Source organism: Cricetulus griseus (assembly GCF_003668045.3).
Source record: "Cricetulus griseus strain 17A/GY chromosome 1 unlocalized genomic scaffold, alternate assembly CriGri-PICRH-1.0 chr1_0, whole genome shotgun sequence".
In the NCBI taxonomy this organism is placed as follows: domain Eukaryota; kingdom Metazoa; phylum Chordata; class Mammalia; order Rodentia; family Cricetidae; genus Cricetulus; species Cricetulus griseus.
Genome location: NW_023276806.1, coordinates 226,820,674 through 226,841,794, shown reverse-complemented (window position 1 = coordinate 226,841,794; position 21,121 = coordinate 226,820,674). Strand labels below are relative to the sequence as shown.

Below are 21,121 nucleotides of genomic sequence, written 5' to 3'. Positions count from 1 at the left end.
GTCCTTGGGCTTACCCCTATTTTGGCATGAGAAAACTGAGACCTAGAATAAGACTTCTTTCTTCAAGGTGACAAAGAGGCTCCTTCAGCTCCATCCCTGTGTGCACACACACTTGCCCTCTGCCATCAACATTCCACACAGCAGCCAAAGCATCTTTCGAAACGGAACTGAACACATCTGACCTCTACTCAGTATTGTCTCAAGAGCTTTTCATATCACTTAATATAAGATCTGCACTCCTCCCAACAGCCAGTCAGCCCCAGGCTGGTCCACATCCTCCTGTCTGTCTAAGTCTCCAACCTCACCTCCTGACGAGGCCTTTTCCCACCATGCCATGCTTGCCCTACTCAGGACCCCTACATTTGCTGTTCCCTCTGCCTAGAACACACTCTCTCTGAAACCCATAGACCCACTCACGTAATTATCACTCAAAAAAAGGAACGAACTCAGGTGGTGACTAGCCAGGGAGTGACATCTTCTCCTCCACATCCCACCTCTTTTGCCTTACTCCTCTTTGTTTGCTTCCTGGCCTTGGCATTATCTGAAAACACACTGGTTTATCATCTCTTCCTCCCTGGGATGAGTCTCCTTCAGGGCAGAACTTCTGTCTGGCTTCTCTCTTTCCATCATCTAGCCCAGGGCTTGGAGCAGGAAACTGGCTCGATGGAGTCGCCACGCTTCCCTTCCATCCCTGATCCCTGGCTTTCCTGTTTTCTCGCAGGGTCCCTTTGTTCACATTGCTAGCATCTGTGCTGCCGTCCTGAGCAAGTTTATGTCCATGTTCTGTGGTGTCTACGAGGTAAGAGTGAGGCAGTGTGCAGCAAGCAGGGCTGGCTGGTAGACGGAAGCCCTCAATGTATGCAGAGAGCAGGGGAGGGCTGCCTGCTCTGGGCTGGCCTTGGGGCTGAAGGCGGCATCTCGCTAACCCACGCTCCAGTTCTCCGTTTCCATGCCTGCTGATCCTAGCCCTATCGTCCCCTCTGTCCAGCTTCTGTCCGTCTTCCTAGTGTCTAGCCCTTCCTGATCTGTGCCTTTCTATGATGACCCGAGCCAGGCCTCTTACACACATGACTGTCTATTCGGCTCCATGTTCCCTCCTGTGCTGCCCCCTGTCCTTTTGTAATTCCTGACACCCATCCACCCTGATTTGCATACCGTCTGTCTGTCTGTACCACCTGCCTTGCCCGCCTTGCTTCTCTGTTGCAGACCGTGCCTGGGCAGCTTGATCTCCTGGTGCCAGCCTGTGCAGTGGGCGTGGGATGCTGCTTTGCAGCCCCTGTCGGAGGCAAGTTTCACTTCCTCCCTACTTGGGTTGCCTGAGCCAGACTTGGAGGGGTGGTGGGTGCCTGCTCTAGCTTTTGGGTAGAGGGGAGCCATGATCACTGAAGGGACTGATGGGTGGGCACCCAGGGAGTGACTGGGTTGTAGCCTCTGGTCTCCAGGGACCTGTGTGTTTCTGCTAAAGACCTGAGTGTCCCTTGACACTGCTGCTCTCCCCTGCAGGTGTTACTACTCCTTTTCTGTTGGGAGTGAAAGTCCTTGCCTGCCTCTTGCTACTTATCCTCAGCCCCTTTTTGTTTGGTCATTATTTGTCCATTTGCCTGCCTGATATCTATTTACTTGGCATCTTTCCTTTGTTTTTTAATTGTTGGCCTTGAGGGTATGAAGTCACTTCTTGGTTGCGATACTCATTGAGTTTGCCCTGACCTGGGAACCAGAGGGATGTTGGGACCATGTTTGTTCCTGAAATGTAGGCCTCTCTTCTTCTTTGTTTCTCATCCCTACTTATTCTCTCCCCATCTCTCTGCCCTGCCCTTCTCCTGTCTGTCTGTCTCTCCCTAGTAGCAGCCATACTATTACACTGACATCCTGACAGTGGGCTGTGCCGTGGGGGTTGGCTGCTGTTTTGGAACACCACTTGGAGGCAAGTCTGTCCCATCCGCAGTGCATGGGCCCGTTTGCCTTATCTTGCTCAACAGCTAGCTCTCGTCAGCTTCACCAAGATCTTGAATTAACCATTTCCACTGTAACAAGAATGGCCACTCTGAGGAAGCCTATGCCCTTGTACCTTGTTCTAACCATTTTACATGGATTCCCACTTAACACTGCGAGTGTGGTTTGATAGAACTGCATGATAGAAAGACCAGTGACTGGAGAGGGGCACACGGGTAGCACCTACAGAGCCAGAGATTAGGACACCACGGCTCCCCCCCCCCACTTATACTAAACCCTTTTTTGCATTGCCACTATCTCTGCTCTACACGCACTGTTATGTAGCAGGAGATTTTGTGTACTTCCTTCTCCAAAGGAAAACTTACCTCTTGTTGTATTTTATTAAAGACACTAGGGTTTTGGTAGACTGTAATAGATTAATGGTGAATTTTAGAATGAGAAGTACTTACTGGAGCTTTCAAGATAGTAGTGTCTTGATATGCCAGCAATTTACAAGTGGGGTTTTACTCTTTCTACCCATATAAAGTCAAGGTATTATCATGGGTTATTAATTATAGGACATAAGTCACAAAAGGAATTATTTCCTTATCGAAAATCGAGTTGTAGCTGGGCGGTGGTGGTGCACACCTTTAATCCCAGCACTCGGGAGGCAGAGGCAGGCGGATCAATGAGAGTTCAAGACTAGCCTGGTCTACAAGAGCTAGTTCCAGGACAGCCTCCAAAGCCACAGGGAAACCCTGTCTCGAAAAACAAACAAACAAACAAAAAATCGAGTTGTAACTATATTAGCAGGGCAGGGATTATATGGCTCACTCATTGAAATCACTGATGATGAAATTTCATATTGATAATTGAATAAATACTGTTACAGGAAGGGTGTGTGCTTTTTTAAACAACCAATTGCTAAAAGGCTCTTTTTTTTTTTAAAGACTCTTTTCAATGATAAAATGGCAATTAGTCTTTTCATAGATGAGTTTTCCAGTATCTAAAATGGCTTGGCTCAGAAATGAGGTATGGGTGAGAGTTCAAACTACTGAAAGCGTATCCCATACGCCTTGTCCTCTCATGGTGGAAGCATGCAGCAGCAGGAGATCCAGGGCGTGCGTGCACCACTGGCATCCCATTTGCATGCCTCTTGTCAGCTCCAGTCATTAAAGTCATTAGCTCCCGTCAGTGAATGGTGGTGTGTTTGAGTTTCTGCATGTCAGATGTTCACACCTATGCTTCTACACACACTGCCTTTATCTACCCCCTAGCCTTCCAAATAAGAGTGTGTGATTGTCTTCATTTTGTTAGAAACATCTTCAAGTGAAGAGAACCTGCATTCTCCTCCTGGGATTGCAGCTCATGGGGAGTCAAAAGGTTCTTTCTGGTCTTGTGACAAGGAGGGGAAGGAGCCTCCCTTAGGAAAGTTACAGTAAAGATTGTTCTCCACACAAGGAACTGTTAAGCACTTGCAAGTGAAGGGCTATGCTCAGGCTGTCTGCAGTATGCTGCAAATGACAAACCTATCTGCAGGGGGCAGTACTTGATTCTTTTTATGGATATAGGACAACTGAAAGAAAAACTGTAGTTTTGAGATCTTCTACTCACAACACAGGCAACTCCCAACTCCTTGCACTAATCAAAGAAATATAATTCAGCATCCTATTCAAACAACCAAAGCCCCTTTGTTTCCATTTTGTGCCACGTAGTTGGGTTGGTCCTGCACTCTAGAGAAAGTGGCTCAAGAGGCAAGCCACAGAGATGGTCACAGGCAATTAATGACCCCCCCCCCATTCCTAAGCTAAGTGCAAGGATCCTTCACAGCAGCCTGGGGGAGCCTGTGAAGCTTTGTGAAAGAGACAGTGTTTGTCATGGGTGTAAATTAGTAAGTAGGAGCCTGCAAGGAGGAAAGGAAACTGAACAGAATGGACCGGATCCAAAGTCAGTATCTGCCCTTGCAGCAATGGGTAGTACTAGGAGAATAGGAGAGTTAAATAGGAAGTGACAAGAACAGATAAATGGGGCTGAACCGTGAAGGTCTGCAGAAGTCATGCAGGATAATACAGGTTTTATTCTCTAGGGTAGCATTTGCCCAAATATGTTTTATAGAGCATGGTTCTTCCTGGTGTTAGTAGGTGTTGGGTGAAAACCCGTTGCAAATTCCAACTGATTAGAAAATGTGTGATTAAAGAGGAATAAGTAAATAGTTAGAAACTAATGAGCTGCAAAGGTTATCAAAACATCTGAGGTTCTGGAATGCATTGTGAACACCCAGGGTAGCTGCAAACAGCATTTCCTACCAAGCCCCCTTTGCAGAGACCATGCCATTGATCTTATGTCATCTCATGGGACCGACTTTGTGAGGCATTATTGTGGGTGAAGTGAAACCATGGAAGGATTTAAAACAAGGAAGTGACATGGTTAGCTAGGCCTGCTCATCCAATCCCCTTGGCACATGTGTGCAGGACAGAATTGGTTGTGGATTTACAGGAGTGATCTAAGATTAACAAAAAGACTATTGTCATCGTCCTGATGCTAGATGATGACAGACAGAACTGGGCAGCAAAAGAGGTAGAGAAGGAGCTGAGCAATTCAAGTGGTATCAAGTCAAATTGATACTTCGTGTCGGCTGATTCTTACGGGAGGGAGGAGAGAGTGTTCTGCGCCAACACCCATGTTTGCAACACTGGCGATGCAGCAGAGAGTGTAGCGATACTAGTGACCCTAAGCGGACACAGGAAGCTAGCTGGGTGTAGAGGGGAGCGAACAAATTTTACTTGGAGAATATTGAGTTTAAAGTTCCCGTGGCATGGCCAAATAATATAAAGTAGGCAGCTAGGTAGATGAGTCTACAATCCAGGGACTGGGCTAAATCTAATCAGTAGCCTGTGTCGGTGGCTGATGCCGCAGGCATAAATGAAACTGAGAAAGAAATTATGTCTGCAAGTAGCAGGAGATAGAGACCAGGAGTGATCAATGCCTTCAGATGGACAGAGGCGTGGGAACAAGAAGAGAAATTAGAGAAGGAGCCTAGAGTGGAAAAAGAGAACAATGTTCCAGATCCAAGACACCGGAGTGTCCAGCAGCTCTTCGTGTTCCTAAAGCTCTCTTTTCTTTTTAGCAGTACACCTTATGCTTGTATCAGGTAGTAGGAAAGTCAGTTCTCACTCCTGATCACACTGTGACAGACTGCTTCAGAAAAGCCTCCCAGGTCTGTTTGAGGGGTGGTATAACATGTAAATTAGATATTGGCGCCCAGGCAAAGTAAAGCTGATTTTACTTTTATTATGGCAAAGCAAAGGAAAGAGACCCACTCCACCTGATTCCCACTGTGGATTTCTCCACTTAGGATTTGAAGAGCAGGAAGGAAAGGTTTTTTGTTTGTTTGTTTGTTTTCTTTTCTTTTTTTTTTTTCTTTTTTTTTGGTTTTCAAGTGCCTGTGTCTGCCTCCCCAGTGCTGGGATTAAAGGCATGCACCACCACTGCCTAACATGATTTACTTATATTTATTTTATGTGAATTGGTGCTTTACCTGCATGTATGTCTGTATGAGGATGTTAGATCTCCTGGAGCTAGAGTTACAGGCAGATGTGAGCTGCTATGTGGTCCTGGTAATTGAGCCTGGGCCCTCTGAAAGAACAGTCAGTGCTCTTAAGCACTGAGCCATCTCTCCAGCCCCCTTGGCTCCATTCTTTGAAATTCCCCTGCTGTGTTCTTTCCTCTTCCATCTCCTCTCCTCTCCCAGGAGGCACTGAGCCCCAAATGGGCACTTAGCACTGTGCTGGGACTTAGTTCCCAAGGAACCACCAATCCCAGGGAAACTCATCAGTGTGGACAAATAGCTAGATAGGAAAGCGGAAAATAGAATAACCCAAAAGACCAGAGAGTAAGATGAGAAATAGATGGTCTCTGTTTGACACGGAAGATTGGGGATGGCATTCCAGAGGAGACATAGGGAAATCCTCTGCCAAAACCCAGTTTCCGCTCTAGGAGACAGCGGCACCCAACGACCATGGTACATAGATGCAATGTGACTGATCACTGTCCCCTGCAAAAAGAATGTAAGAGATGTGACTTTTGAACACAGCCTGGAAGAAGAGAAGTCCTGTTATGTGAGCTGTTGTCTGAAGAGGGAGGCAATGGCTGGCCTTCAACAGACCAACAATTTACACTGGAAAAAAAGAAAAAGAAAAAGTTTGTCTTGTTCATGTTTTGTTTTGTTTCCTGTTGGGCTGGTCCTCGTCGCCTCTGTCTCAGTTTTCTGTCCTCCTGTTTGCTAGGGATGAGGCTTAGCCAAGTTTTAGGAATGTTACTGATAACCTGTAAGCAAAGATCAACTCCCTTACCCTAAAGCTTCAAATGGTGCTTTCATGACTTGGTAAGCATTGCTTCCTGTGGCTCAGCACTCCTGGTGTGCACACCCTGTACTCCCCCTCCTCACCTTAGCACGAGTCTCTCCCCACAGAACAATAACCAGTGACTGCTAGCCAGCTTCTTTTCTAGGCATGGTGGTTTACCTTCTCACCTGGGCTGTCCTGGCTTAGGTCCTTGAGGGCCCCATTTTATATCATCCTTGTTATTAGGTTGGCTTGCTTTTCCTGGAGTGTTGAATCGTGTAGGCTTACATAATGCCCTGCCCTGTTTTGCTTAGTTCTCATAAACTTGCCCTCAAGTGTAGGAAGCAGTAGGGAGCAGAAGAGGGTGTCAAGGAATATGCAAATCCTGAGGTCTCTTTGTCAGCAGTGCTGACCGCCTGCTCTGGAACCTTCTTTCATTTTAATATTTCTGCAGAACTGTTTTGATTGTCCGTAAATCTCCCTGGATGTTTGACAGTTGTTAACTCCATTTAGTCCTTTAGGTACACAGATACTTGAGCCTGAAGTTCTGGAGTTAAGAGCCTATCCATTTCCTATCTTCTCTGTATCTCATTGGTCCACATTCCTGGTCTGGGTCTTGGAGGGGGGGCTTCTATAGGCAAGTGTATGGTTTATTGCAAGGAGCAACAAGAAAGTATGACTTCCCACTGCCCCCTCCCAGACTGGCAGTTAAGGGGAAGCTCCTGAGACCCCAGCAGTGGGAGGTATGGTAGTGTCTGCACCTGACCTGCTTCTCTGACCCGTAGGAGTCCTGTTCAGCATCGAGGTCACCTCTACCTACTTTGCTGTTCGGAATTACTGGCGAGGATTCTTTGCAGCCACGTTCAGTGCCTTTGTGTTCCGTGTCTTGGCGGTGTGGAACAAGGATGCTGGTAACAGGAGAGGTCCCGGTGGAGGTGGTGTGAAATGGGGATGGTGGTGAAGTAGCAAAAGCCATGACTGGAGCACTTCAGAAAAGGAATGGATGGTGTTGTTTGGGAAGCAAGACCAAGGCTCGGGGTATAGGGAAGGATTGCATCATGGTGTAGAGAGTAGAACTACGGAGGAATGCTAGTAGGAGGAAGGGAAGTAAATGGAAGAGACGAGGCTGGGATTGAAGGAGGGGAAGACACTTTAACACGGCCTCTCTTGCCCGACCTGTGGCTTTCTGTGAGTTCCATCTTAATGCTTGCCTTTCCATCCCTCAGTCACCATTACCGCTCTCTTCAGAACTAACTTCCGAATGGATTTCCCTTTTGACCTGAAGGAGCTTCCGGCTTTTGCTGTCATTGGGTCAGTGAGACCACCCTTTCCCGGGTGTGGGGAGCAGGGAATGGGGTGTGGTTGTGGCCTGGGAGAGACTAGAGCCAGGATAAGCTGTGGAGGGCATCAGGAAAAGCATGAACACTAAGGCAGCTGGGGGAAAGGGGAGGGGGAGGGTGCTGGTTTGCTTCCCTGCAGTGTGGGTCAGAGCTTCTAGCCCTGTATCTTGCACCCTCAGGATCTGCTGTGGGTTCTTGGGAGCTGTATTCGTTTATCTGCATCGCCAAGTCATGCTCGGGGTCCGAAAGCACAAGGCCCTCAGCCAGTTTCTTGCTAAGCAGTGAGTCATTGCCCTTCCCCTCCCCTGCACACTCCCTTCTGATGGCCCTAGCAGGTCCTCCTTTAGGCAGAACTTTAGGTCCTTCAGGTCAATGGTTCTCAACCTGTGGATTGAGATCCTGCATATCAGATCTTTATAGTACAATTCATAAGGGCAGCAAAATTACAATTATGAAGTATCAGTGAAATGATCTTATGGTTGGGGGCCACCACAGCATGAGGAACTGTATTAAAGGGTTGAGAACCACTGCTATGGGTGGAGTTGCTATGTACAGCCATGCTGGCTATTCCCAAGTGATTCCTTTCTTGGCAAAGAGAATACCCTTTGCTAAGAGACCAATAGAAGACTGGGAAACAACAGCCCGGAAGCTGAGTGTGGATGCACTGTGTGCCGGCTAAGTGGGGGGATGGGGTTAACTCTGTTTCTCTTCCAGCCGCCTGCTGTATCCTGCAATTGTTACCCTTGTCATCGCCTCACTCACCTTTCCACCAGGAATGGGTCAATTCATGGCTGGAGAGGTCAGCTCTAGGGCCTTGTGAGGGCAGGGGTTTAGCTCCCAGAGGCTGGGGATGGGTCCTCTGACACAGGAGGCCCAGCATGTGGCTGGAACACCAGGCTCTTCTTCCCTCACAGCTGATGCCCCGTGAAGCCATCAGCACCTTGTTTGACAATAATACTTGGGTAAAGCACATTGGTGACCCCCAAAGCCTGGGCCAGTCAGCCGTGTGGATTCACCCCCAGGTCAACGTGGTCATCATCATCTTCCTCTTCTTCGTGATGAAGGTACTGTGCCCCAGGGCAGCCCTCTGTACTTCTGTTTTCAGCAGAGGAGCCCAGGCCTTGTACAGGAAGGGTGGGACTTCATCTGGCCTGTGGCCAACCTAGACAGAAACCATGAGGAAACCACAGCACAAATTGCCTGTCTATCAAAATGAACCAGGGTGTAGTTTAATTGCTCCACTCATGTCAACTCTGTGATGTCTGCCCTGACTCTAATAAGACTTCTAATAGTTCTACTTGTTATTTTTTTTTAAGGCATCAAAGCAGTCAAGTAAATTCCAGCCAGATAGAGTTTAGCAATATAGATAACTGTGTAAAAACCCCAGACCAATTAACCAAATTCTCCCCATGTATTAGATAATTAGATACTTAATCCCATGGATCTACTACTGTTCACTTTCAGGTGACTTTTACTCAACTCATCTCTTTTCTAGAAACTTGAAGGTGATGAAATACCAAATCAACCTTATTAATGAGTATAAATAATTTTTACAAATGTAATTATTCTCCACTTAGGCAGTTTTCTAGACTAGAACAATTTTTCCTAACATTTCCTAGTTAGGAAATAAGAGTAAATACCTTCTATATTCTTTCTTTTTCAGATCTGTCCATCACAAATTATAAATGTAGAAGCTTCAAATTACTACCTTGCACAGAGATTTTTTTTTTAATTTCTAAACCTGGTTATGACACCTATTATAGCTGTTGATTGTCTGTTTTTCCTTTTCGATGGTTTCTCTTTTACTAATAGCATGCCTGAAGTATGGATATCTCTGTCCAGCCTAAACTCTCATGCTTTTCAACACCTTGCTCTTATTTGTAATACTTTTGTGATTCTGCATTGTACAAGAATGTGGATCACTAATATATTAATATCATTCTTATAATACAGTGAATTCGTTTATTCAGTAAATGCTATGCAGTGGCACATGACAAGTGCATAGCTCTTGGTCATTGGCCATTTGGCTAATTTTACATTTCCTTGTGTTGTGCTGCTGCCTGTTAATGTACTTTTCAATGCTATTATTATTAAAGATACTAACTGCTTCACACACTGGGTCTCAGATCTCAGGCTTAGGCTCCCAAGGATTGCTGTGGATTTCTCTTTCCTTCCTCACCTCACCAAAGGTGGACTTACTGAATCAATAGCATCCGTATTTTACCCTTTTTGTTTCTTTCTTTAAAATATATGACAATTTTTTTGTAAAGACATTGCAAGAATCTTGTTAGGGATTTGATGTCTAGACTTTTATTTATAATTCCTATCTTCTGTAATTTAATAAGTTTTGGCTTTCTATACTGGTTGAGCTTTGGGGGAACATGGGGAGTAAACGAAGTTCTTATTTTGTAACTGTAGCATTGAACTTGTCCCTCTTTATAGCATGAGCCCAAACACATGAACTGTGACTTACCTGTCAGGTCTATAATGACATCTGCAGTAACCCAGTCCATGTTTTGGGGTTATTTCAGGATCTGTGATCTATTAATAATAGAGCTTGGTCTAAGCTGTATATTGCCTTTGAGGTCATATAGACTGTTAAAATGTCAAGATTTTGAGAAGTTTTCTAAAAATAAAGTAGATTTTTTTCAACACTTACTCCTTACCTTATACACATCTCCAGATTTCTAGTTATGTATCTTCACAAAATCAAGCTTATTTTCAGAGCCCCGCTTGGATGGTATAGAAAGGCTCATCTGTATGTCACTGTAACTAACTTCTCACTGAATTACAGCCTAGAGAACGCTCATATTGTAAGTGTATAAGGAAAAGAAACACATTCTGGGCTATATTTCAAGCCCAACTGATTGCAGAAGGTCTACAATATTCTTCAATATTTCTAATTACAAAAGTATTCCTTGCTGCAAATTCAGTTTTATCAGTCCCTGCCTCCCAGCATTTTTATTGCCTAATCATTGGACGTACAACAGTACTCTTATTTTTTTTTCAAATGTGAAAAATAGAACATGTAGCCAAATTAAAATATACAAGTACTTACATCCATCTATTTTTGTTATTATAATTAAATGTCTGAGGCAGGCTCTACCATATAAGGAAAAGCATATTTTGGGCTCACAGTTCTGGACATCCAAGGTCACAGGGTTATACCAGTGATGGCACCCTTGCTAGCAGAGTCCAGAGCTGTGAAGAACACCACAGAGTAAGCAGCAAGGAACAACTGTGTCTGTGTGCATCTCCCCCACTCTCGCTCCTCAGAAAGCTGCCAGGAAGTCATCACTGATGTTTCACTTTAGTGTCTGGCCTAATCCTAAACAACTTCAAAAGCCTCCACTTCTAAGCACCACAGCTAGATTAGGTCGTCACCCCCTTGATATCTCACAACAAAGGTGAGCTTTCCAAATGGGATCCTATGAGACGCTCAAACTGTGTCAATCCAAAGCAGGATACTAGAACTGCTTCTGCAATTGGATTTGAAATTTGGCCCCCGTGGCCTTCTGGCAGTGTCAGTGAGGTAGGTCCCAGTCTCGCTTCAGCCGTTTCTTAATGTTGGTGAAAGGAACATCCTACTTTCCCAAGTCTCCCAACTTCAGGGTGTGCAAGGTATCATCAGACTGTAAATCGAGAGATTTCACGTGAACATGAGTATAATTCCAACATCTCTCCCTTTTAATAAGTCTAAGAGCATTGCCTGGTTTTTTTTGAGTTTCAGCATAGCCTGAGGCTCTGTGGAAGCCTTTTTGCCTGATTTTCATATTATTCCTTCTTGCGATGGGTCTAAATATAATGAAGTCAGTGATAAAAGGTTTCTGGTTCCTCAGTTCTTCTGGATCTTTAATATATTAAAAGTTCCTGGTGTGCCACATCACTCTGGGCTTTTTTTTTTTTTTTTTCACTTCATATACCAATAGCTAAAAAGGTTTGCTAATTTCAGTCACCCAACTCTGAGCCATGGGATTTGTAACTAATCGCACACCACACTACCTGGGTCTTGATCTACTTGTTATACTTATCTGTGAAGATTATCTACTTTGCCCTCTGAAGTTAGACCTATTCATCACCCATCCACCATCTGTGTCATTGGAGCTTTCAAATAACCCAAGCTGACAGAATCCCTATGACTCCCGTGTACGGATTCTAAAGAGATGGTCCATGAGAGTGTCAATGTCATCACTTAAGAAGCTTGAGCAACAAGTGGTGGAGTCATGCCTCCAGATTGTCTGATGGGGTAGTCTGAGAGGCGTCTGCCCATCTGCATTTTCAACACATTCTCTGCATGAACATTACTTTGGGGTGTTTCAGCGAATATTAAACTTTAAGGATCTTTTGCTGTTTTGCATGAATATTGTCTTCCTTTCCTGCCTGCCTGCCTGCATCTATGAAGCACCATGGCACTGAAGAGAAGGCAGAAATAGCAAGCTTCACCCTCTTCCCCAAGATGTCCTCAGTCTGCGTTCTCTTCATTTTGCACATTTAGCTCACAGTTCTCAACTGTCTTGATGATCATATTCTGACATGAAGTAGATGCTCTGCTTCGGCTCACACTTCCTGACTAAAATTTTCTCGGGGTCTTCATCACTGCCTCTTGGGTTCAGCTTTGGCTTAAAAAATGCTTTCTAGAGCTCATAAAATTAAGAAATTTATTTCTCATTAGTATATCATACACTCGATGCAAGGAATTGCAAATACTTTAATCTTAACAGCTTGTTAGACATTTAGCTGTTTTCATCTTGTACCTAATTAGTTCCAAATCCTAGGATTGATTAATTTACATCAGAATTACTTTTAAAACCATGTCTCACACTTTTGCTTTTTTCTTTAGGTATTTAATGTCCAGCCACTATTGCTGTTCTGCTCTATTTCTCAATTTTTCTACATTCTTTGCCTCAGAGTGTACACACTGCTTTTACTATAATTGTCCCAATTTCTGTTGGAATAGTGCCTTGCAAAGTTGACCTTGGATATCTTTTCTGTTGTATTGAAAGACTAATCAGGTTCTCAGTTTGCCCCTGTGGTACAGCCAAGACAGATTTTTTTTTCCCCAGTCCTGGGGATTTAACACAGGACCTCACAGATTCTAAGAATATACTCTATCAGTATGTCCCCAGGATCCAGATACAATTTTTGATCCCTGTTTAAGGTGGTTTGATATCAAAGACAAAGGCTCAAACAGAGCAGTCTTCTCTTGAGGTTCCTGGGGAGCTTACCTTCTGCATGACTTTGTAAATGATCAAATCAAAGTTAAATTATCCATACAAAAAAAAATTCAGTAGACTTTAAAGTATCCACCACAGTGATCTGGGGCTCTTTTATAGAAATAAGCTGAGCAGGAAAAAGCAACCTCCAGCTCAGTGTCTGGGACTACTCCACTCAGGTGGGGTGGGCTTGCTGAGTTTACTAGGCGAGGGTCTTTGGGGAACAGTGAAAGAGGGATCCTTGTTCTAGATTGCAAGAAGGAAAAATATAGTCACTCAGCATTGGTAGGATCTGTGTTAGCCGTCTGGAGGGACTTTCTTATCCCAATGTCTTTGTTGAGCTCTCAGCCTGAAGGCACCAAGTTTTTCAGGCTCTGGAGAATGGTGACAGGTTGCCAGGGTTAGCTATCCCGGGATATTTCAGTTATGACTCTTGAAGCAGTGAAGAGAGAGGGGCGTGTAGATACTTTTGAAAAGAGTATTCTAATGTTTCTTTTTTATCTTAGTTTTGGATGTCCATTGTGGCCACCACTATGCCCATACCCTGTGGAGGCTTCATGCCTGTTTTTGTTCTAGGTAAGGGTTGATGGCGTCACACTCATAGCTGTAATCTGGGTGGGTGGTGAGAAAACAGGAAAAAAATCTAGCATACTGGGAGTTTGTGGTCTTAGTGCCTGAGAACAGATTCTGCTGCAAACATAGAGACAAACAACATTTATCTTAATATTTGCCTTCTGTATCTTCCTAGGCGCTGCATTTGGAAGGCTGGTAGGAGAGATCATGGCCATGTTGTTCCCTGAGGGTATCTTATTTGATGACTTCCTCTACAAGATCTTACCTGGGGGCTATGCAGTAATTGGTAAGACATATTCCTAACCTCTATAACCAGACATTGAGTACCCCAAATCCCTGCAATCAAAGTCTGCTAATACATCTTTTAAGGTACAGCAATTTAGTTTAAATTCAACACTGTTTAGTTTTGTTCAAACAGCTGCTCTTGGCTCTGCCTCTCACCCTTTCTTTTTTGTAAGCCTTAGTTCCTGCCTGTAGAAAATGGAGCATAGGAATCAAATAAGAAAATATAGATGGTTCAAGACCAGCCTAGTCTACAAAGTGAGTTCCAGGATAGCCAAGGCTATGCAGAGAAACCCTGTCTCAAAAGAACAAAACAAAACAAAAAAACAAAAAAGAAAAGACAAGGAGGATGGGGTACCTTATCTTTGCATGTTTAGTAGACTCTTTTTTTTAAGAATCAAAGAACCAATAATGCAGGTGATGGGCCCCATCCATCCAAACTGAACTATGTTCATGATAATAGGAACTAATAACACAGGAATAAGAGCAGAGAACATGAGCCCTGGACTTCTAAGATGACTTTTGAGGTAGATCTATGGATGGCACTCCACTGCCTAATCCTAGTGCCTTTACAAGAGCATCATTTATCAATAGGAATCCTCTGTTCTCTTCGTGTCTCTCAAGTGTCTCTCCATAATGCACATTTCCCAATATACACATATGGTGTAGGTTATGTTCTAAATGATGCTCTGTGCATTACTGACGAGGGTCATATTTCCCAATATTAGACTTTTGTGACCTTTTATTGTTGTATTTTCACATAAGCCTTCTCTTATATTTTCCCAGTGGATATTTCCATTATTTTATTTCATTAGTTTTGAGGTTTTTTTTTTTTTTTCTTAAGACAAGGTGTGTCTTAGTTAGGATTTCTATTGCTGTGAAGAGATACTATGACCACACAATGCTTATAAAGGAAAACATTTCATTGGGCTGGCTTACAGTTTCAGAGGCATAGTCCATTTTCATCATGGCAGGACATGGCAGCATGCAGGCAGACATGGTGCTGGAAAAGGAGCTTAGAAGTCTACATCTTGAGTCACAGGCAACAGGAAGTGAACTGAGTGCCACACTGTGCATAGCTTGATTACAGGAGACCTCAAAGCTCACCCCACAGTGACACACTCCCCCAAGCTCATACCTACCTCACCAAAGTCACACCTCCTAATGATGCCACTCCCTATGGGAGCCGTTTTCTTTTAAACCACCACACAGTGTCTCTTTACATAGTCTTGGTTGTTCTGGAAGTCACTGTGTAGACCAGGCTGGCCTTTCCCTCATATTTGAATAAGAAGTACAGTTAAAGTATGAGTGACTATTGAGTTGATAAGAAGACAACTTAAAAATACATAAGATTGATTCTACCTTTGGTGAGCTTATAGAATCATCATGATTTAGATATGTAAGAATTTTAGAAGTTATGTTAGACCCCCCGGAAAACTCAGGTATCCGGGGTCCCAGGCCACGACCGCGGTCACCCCAATCACCAGGCGGATTCAAGAGTTTGCTGCAAACTGCATGAGGCTTTATTGTAATTTAACGAGCTAACCCCATGTTAGCCCGGATCTTTTGTCCACCCACCATGGTGGTTGGCTACAAAAGACAGCTCCTAGGGGCTCCTGAGAGATCTTGTAGGGCAGCATAAGGGGAGTGTCTAGGGGTACGCACAGGCTCAGGATTGGTGTGCCTCCAGGCTTGGAGGGCTTGCCCTGTGTTGATTGGCCAACTGGTTGTTATGGCCCATAGGCCCTCCCAGGGTGGTTGCTATGCTCTGTGCGTCATTGCTGTGTGCTTGTCCATAAAGTACACCCAGGGTCGTAAAGCATAGCGCCACCAGCTAACTTCTGATTGGTTCCTTGTCACGAGGCAGGCACCTAAACTCTAGTGACTAAGACAAGGTCATAGCGAGGACATGTTACTGTCATGGCTGCCAAAATGGGGAGCTGGTCCCTTCAGTTATTTAGTGACATTTTAGTGACTGTGTAGATGAGAGCATGGTATCCCAGGAACATTGTTCATATAGTAGACACAGAATCAGGATCTGTGGATCCTGATCAATGGGAGACTCTTTGCTCTATGTCCACAGCATGGTTCTTAAATTTCCATGCTAATCATTCATAAACTGTTGGCATGGGCTCAGAGTAAGATGCCATTATTGGGTTTTTAAATGTTCAGTTGGTAGTGAGCCAAACTTTGAAAAGCGCAGAATGGATAAGATATCACTCTCTCACATTATAAATGAAAAGTTCTGCATGTACATAGATCTTTATGACTTACTGAAGGTTATATATAAATGAGATCAAACGGATACTTTTTGAAAAAGCCAGCATTCTCAACCCTACTCTTGAAAAGTAGTAATCCTGGTATTGTTGGCATTGAGCAAGGTCCTGTCTCTCATTCTGTATCCTTCTCATTGTACCCTCATGTATCCCTCACGCTGGAAAAGACAGCTCTAATACATCAGCACATTCCTCTCCTTCCAGGAGCAGCGGCTCTGACGGGGGCTGTCTCCCACACAGTCTCCACAGCTGTGATTTGCTTTGAACTAACTGGTCAGATTGCTCACATCCTGCCCATGATGGTGGCTGTTATCTTGGCCAACATGGTGGCTCAGAGTCTGCAGCCCTCACTCTATGACAGCATCATCCAGGTCAAGAAGCTTCCCTATTTGCCAGACCTTGGTTGGAACCAGCTCAGGTCAGGGCTACTAGCTAGAATTAGTTTAGACAGGGTGGGATATGGGAGGTGCCGAAGTGGAGAACCAGGTTAGCATTGGGAAGCATGTTTTTAAAAATTATCTTCATGCTTCCATATACTTAATAAATACATTGAGTGAAAGAATACATGGCAGACCTTGTGGGAAGAAGGAAGGGCCAGCATCGACCAACAATGAGCTAACACAGGATACTTTCTCTCTCCTTAGCAAATTTACAATCTTTGTTGAGGACATCATGGTACGTGACGTGAAGTTTGTTTCAGCTTCTTGCACATACGGGGAACTGAGAAACCTGCTCCAAACCACCACCGTCAAGACTTTGCCATTGGTTGATTCCAAAGGTAAGAAGGAAGGAAGCTGACCACCCAGCTGGTGACCAACACAGGGTTGATTGTCCAGAGACAGAGGGCACCAGTGTTGCCTCAGCTTCTTTCTGACGATGATATTCAAATACCCGGTATAGACAGATGGAGGGAAGAAAAGCATAACTCAGCTCATTGTTCCAGAGAGTTCAGTCCATTACTGTAGAGAGAGACTGGTGGGACAGAGCAGCACGCACCAGGGCTGTCCAAAATGCCTAGGAAGAGAAGCTAGTGCTCAGTTGACTTCATTCCTCCCCCCCCCTTCTATTTATCTGAAAGCCATGAGATTGTGCTACTTATATTCAGAGTGGATCCTCACCCCCTTACTTAATCTCTAGAAATGTTCTCCCAGACACACCCAGAGGTGTGCCTCACCAGTCTCCTGCATGATTCAGAACCCAGGTAAGCTGACAGTAGGATTCACCATTGCAGGGATGGACTTGAATTGAAAGCTATCCAGCTACTAAGGGAAGCTCAGCTTATATTAATTAATTAATTCCTTTGAGGATGTGAAAAACATCCTCATAACAAAGGCACACAAAAGCAGCTAAAAAGCTGGGTGGTGGTGGCACACACCTTTAATCCCAGCACTCGGGAGGCAGAGGCAGGTGGATTTCTGTCAGTTCCAGGCCAGCCTGGTCTCCAGAGCCAGTGCCAGGATAGACTCCAAAGCTACACAGAGAAACCCTGTCTTGGAAAAAAAAACAAAAAAACAAAACACAAAACAAAACAAAACAACAACAAAAAGCAGTTAAAATCCAATTAATACAAGCAATTAATACAAGCAATTCTTACTATTCATGGCAGCCGTGAATTTTAAAGTGCTCATGAACCTGGAATTAGTGAACAGTTTTCAGAACAATTCTCCAAGAGGAAATCAGAGTAAGTCCCTTGACTCTAGTCACAGAATTTTTGCCAAACAATCAGTACATAGCCATGTTGTCTGTGTGTTTCTGTCTTAGGATACCGTATTTAATACACATCTTTTCATTGATTAACTCTGAACTCGTGGTCAGAAGCACTATAATCCTATCTCAGTAAAACTCACCTAATGCATTTTCTCGATAAGGCAAAGCGCAGCCTTCCCTTCCCTTGCTTAGAATCAGTAGACAGCAATCAGCAGTCCATCTGGGGGACACTTTGACAGTAGAGTCACCACACAAAGCACATAGATTCCAGAAACAATGTGGCTTTAGATAGACTGCTAACCGAGCACTGTTTACTCAGGCCAAAATGACAAGGCTGACTGATGTTTGTTCAACCTCAGCGGGGAACGTGAGATTCAGGCAGCTAGCTCCCCTTGCTGTTGGGTGTATGTCTGTGAATCACAGCAAACACATCTCAAGCTTTAGAACTGCACTTATATTCATGGTGGGTAAGTGATTTCAGAGACTTCATAAACAATGAGGGTTGGCTGAAAATCATGGGCCCCTCCCTCTCCTATCTAACTCAATTCTGTCCTTTCCTTAGCGGTCAGCCTAGGGCAGAGTGAAAACTGCTCCTCACAGAGAAGTAAATGGCTCTCATAAATGTTGATTTCACCTTTGTTCTCACTATGCTTCCTACCCACCATTGGCATCTCACTCTGACGTGTGGTCCTTGCTTCTCACTGTGGTTTCTCTTTCTCATTAGACTGGGTGGTCCTTGAATGTAGAGATCATAATCTCCATATGCTTAGAGTTCTAAGTGTTAGCTGGACCTTCAGTGATCACTTCCCTAGTCTGTGAATTAGCGAAATAGAAAGTAGACATGAGCTCCTTGGAGCCAGGAATAATGTTAGTTTTTACTTCAGACATTCAGAGTACCTAAATTTCTCAAACTATTAGTTCTGACATTGCCCCTAAGCTCAGAGGCCTTCTGAGTCGCTTCTGAAGCTACAGCTAGCTCTTCCTTAGAGTAAAGGTGCAGCCAATGGGGTTCAAGGCTTTCATGATGATGAAAGGAGGACATTAACAGTAAGGCGTGTCTCAGTGCCCTTGATGCAGTACTACGGCGGTTAACTTACATAAACGTTCAGCCCTGTAGCAGAACTTCTATAAACACATGGAAGACCTCCTGGGAGGGGAGTGTTTTGTTCATATTGTTGTTTATAGACTTCTTCCAGAGTGTATTTGCGCTTCAGACTGTTAAAACTGCCTCTTGAGTTTCATTACTTTTGGATAGGGTTAATCAGCATATTTTAATAGTGAGCTTACATATTTGCAAATACTATATTAGGGCATCATACAGATAAGTACAGATTAGCACCAATTAGTGTGCTGCCAATTGGGTCTCTAAGTGCTAAATGTGCAAAATTAAAGGGATCAAGCGAGGCCACGATGGAGGAGTTTAACGTGTTTTAATTTATTTTTATTTTATTATTACTATTGTTATTATTGGTAAGAAAAGGTAAGAACTGGAATAAGAAAAGACTCTGAGCTCTTGCTGCACCTGACTTACTTGATACGTAGGTGTGGAGCAGGCCCTCACAGAAGCTTGGTTGTCCCCCAGATTCAATGATCCTGCTTGGCTCCGTGGAGCGCTCAGAACTCCAGTCCCTCCTACAGCGCCACCTATGTGCAGAGAGAAGGTTGAAGGCTGCCCAGGATATGGCTCGCAAATTATCAGAGCTGCCCTATGATGGCAAGGCGCGGCTAGCTGGGGAGTGGTACCTCGGCGGTCGACCTGAGTCCTTTGCTTTTGTGGATGAGGATGAAGATGAGGACCTCTCCAGGAAGACGGAGGTAACCAAGACAGAAGGGAAAATGTCAGTAGGGGCTAGTGATATCGCTCCTGTGGATGGCTTGGCTGGGCTGGGGACTTGGGGGTGGGCTGTCCTAGGCTGGGCTGGGCTGGGCTCTGAGCTGTGACAGGTGCTGGAAAGGAACAAGGGAAACACTGACAAGAGAGAGGGACCATACTGGATCCAGTGCAAAAGAGACCAGTGTCTGAGTGTTGTTTTGAGAGGGGAAAAAGAAAATGGTGTGTGTGTGTGTGTGTGTGTGTGTGTGTGTGTGTGTGTGTGTGTGTGTAGTTAGATCTCCCAGGACACCCGCTAGTAAAGGCAGCAAGGCATCATGAGTCCTCTTTTCTAAGACTGTGAATATTTTATTTTATTTCATTAGCTTCCACAACCTCCTCCTCCAGCTGCCCTCTTTCCCACCACTCCGCCATACCCTGAAGAACTTAATGGGCCACTGCCCAACCCCACACAGCCACCTGAAGCTCCAGACCCGGCAGGTAAAGACCTCTCCGCCTGCCTTGGGCGTTATTCTTGGACTCACCTTTACTAAAAGCTGCTCGTGTAAGGAGGTGTGAGGCTGGATGATTGTGAGAGCTGACTCTAATTAGAACCCATGGTGCTGACCTCGGGAGGTGGGACAGTGGCAGAAAAGAGGAACCCACTGAGGGACAGCACAGAGGAAGCACAGTGTCAGGGGCCATTGGAAGCACCTGGCCACCTCCCCCCCCCCCCCCGCCAACCCCAGTCTTCTCACTACTTCTTTCAGGTCAGAGGTCATCAGTCTTCCGGCGCTTGCTGCACTGCTTCCTGGGCAGAGCTCATTCTTCAAAGAAGAAAATAGCCCAGGTAAGAGACAAGTGTCTAGAGGAAGAAGCGGGGTCAGGAGCTTGTCTCTGAGGAGTGAGAAACCAGTCCTTAGAAGGGCAGAGGTCCCACCAAGGGTGATGGTTTGAAAACGTGGCTTCTCGGGCTGGACCTCCCAGGAAGACATAGTTTCTGATTTACTGAAAACTCTAACTAGCCTGAGTGAAAAGAAAATGGAAAGAACTTGCCCTGTGTCTTTCTTCACTAGGATTCGATGGATTTAGTGGATAACATGTCACCTGAAGAGGTAAGAAAGTCCACAGCCGGGAATGGATTGTTTATTCCAGTGAAGGTATTGCTTTTTTGGTTTTGTGTTTGAGACAGGGTCTTACTATGTACTTCCTGGCTGGCCTGGAACTCACTGAGATAGCCTCAAACTTACAGATATCTGCCTGCCTCTGCCCCCCAAGTGCTAGAATTAAAGGTGTGCGCCACCATATTTTTATTGGACCAAGAAGACTGAAAACCAGCCAGTCAGCGAATGTGGCCCTTTAATGCCTGTTAGAAATAAAGTGTGTCTAGGTACAAACAGAAGGCTGATTATATATTTCTAGTGCCTATCTTTCTCCAAACAGATACAGAGGAGACATTTCTGAGGAGTAAAGTCCAATAAACATAAAAAATGTGTATATTTTGAGAGGTGACAACATTGACAATATCAAGATGGTGATTTTGACAAAAAATCATATTGAGTCAATACAGAAATTAGAGAAAGCGTTCAATGCGCAAAGCATTCACCTGCTGTCCCTGCTGTGATGTCAGTCTCACACAGTGAGA

The 21,121-nt window shown here is 44.6% G+C and overlaps 1 protein-coding gene across 1 annotated transcript in view; it reads left to right on the top strand.

The window, feature by feature from the left end:
• Clcn1 (chloride voltage-gated channel 1) overlaps nucleotides 1–21,121 on the top strand; it is a 31,975-nt gene that overhangs the window by 7,227 nt on the left and 3,627 nt on the right. The window contains exons 6-20 of the mRNA XM_035450820.1: nucleotides 722–799; nucleotides 1,207–1,285; nucleotides 7,061–7,186; nucleotides 7,502–7,586; nucleotides 7,795–7,896; nucleotides 8,330–8,414; nucleotides 8,530–8,679; nucleotides 13,335–13,404; nucleotides 13,577–13,687; nucleotides 16,164–16,377; nucleotides 16,604–16,737; nucleotides 19,249–19,481; nucleotides 19,863–19,977; nucleotides 20,247–20,326; nucleotides 20,553–20,591. Coding sequence (XP_035306711.1) covers nucleotides 722–799; nucleotides 1,207–1,285; nucleotides 7,061–7,186; nucleotides 7,502–7,586; nucleotides 7,795–7,896; nucleotides 8,330–8,414; nucleotides 8,530–8,679; nucleotides 13,335–13,404; nucleotides 13,577–13,687; nucleotides 16,164–16,377; nucleotides 16,604–16,737; nucleotides 19,249–19,481; nucleotides 19,863–19,977; nucleotides 20,247–20,326; nucleotides 20,553–20,591 — 1,701 coding nt within the window. The remainder of the gene's footprint in view (nucleotides 1–721; nucleotides 800–1,206; nucleotides 1,286–7,060; nucleotides 7,187–7,501; nucleotides 7,587–7,794; nucleotides 7,897–8,329; nucleotides 8,415–8,529; nucleotides 8,680–13,334; nucleotides 13,405–13,576; nucleotides 13,688–16,163; nucleotides 16,378–16,603; nucleotides 16,738–19,248; nucleotides 19,482–19,862; nucleotides 19,978–20,246; nucleotides 20,327–20,552; nucleotides 20,592–21,121) is intronic.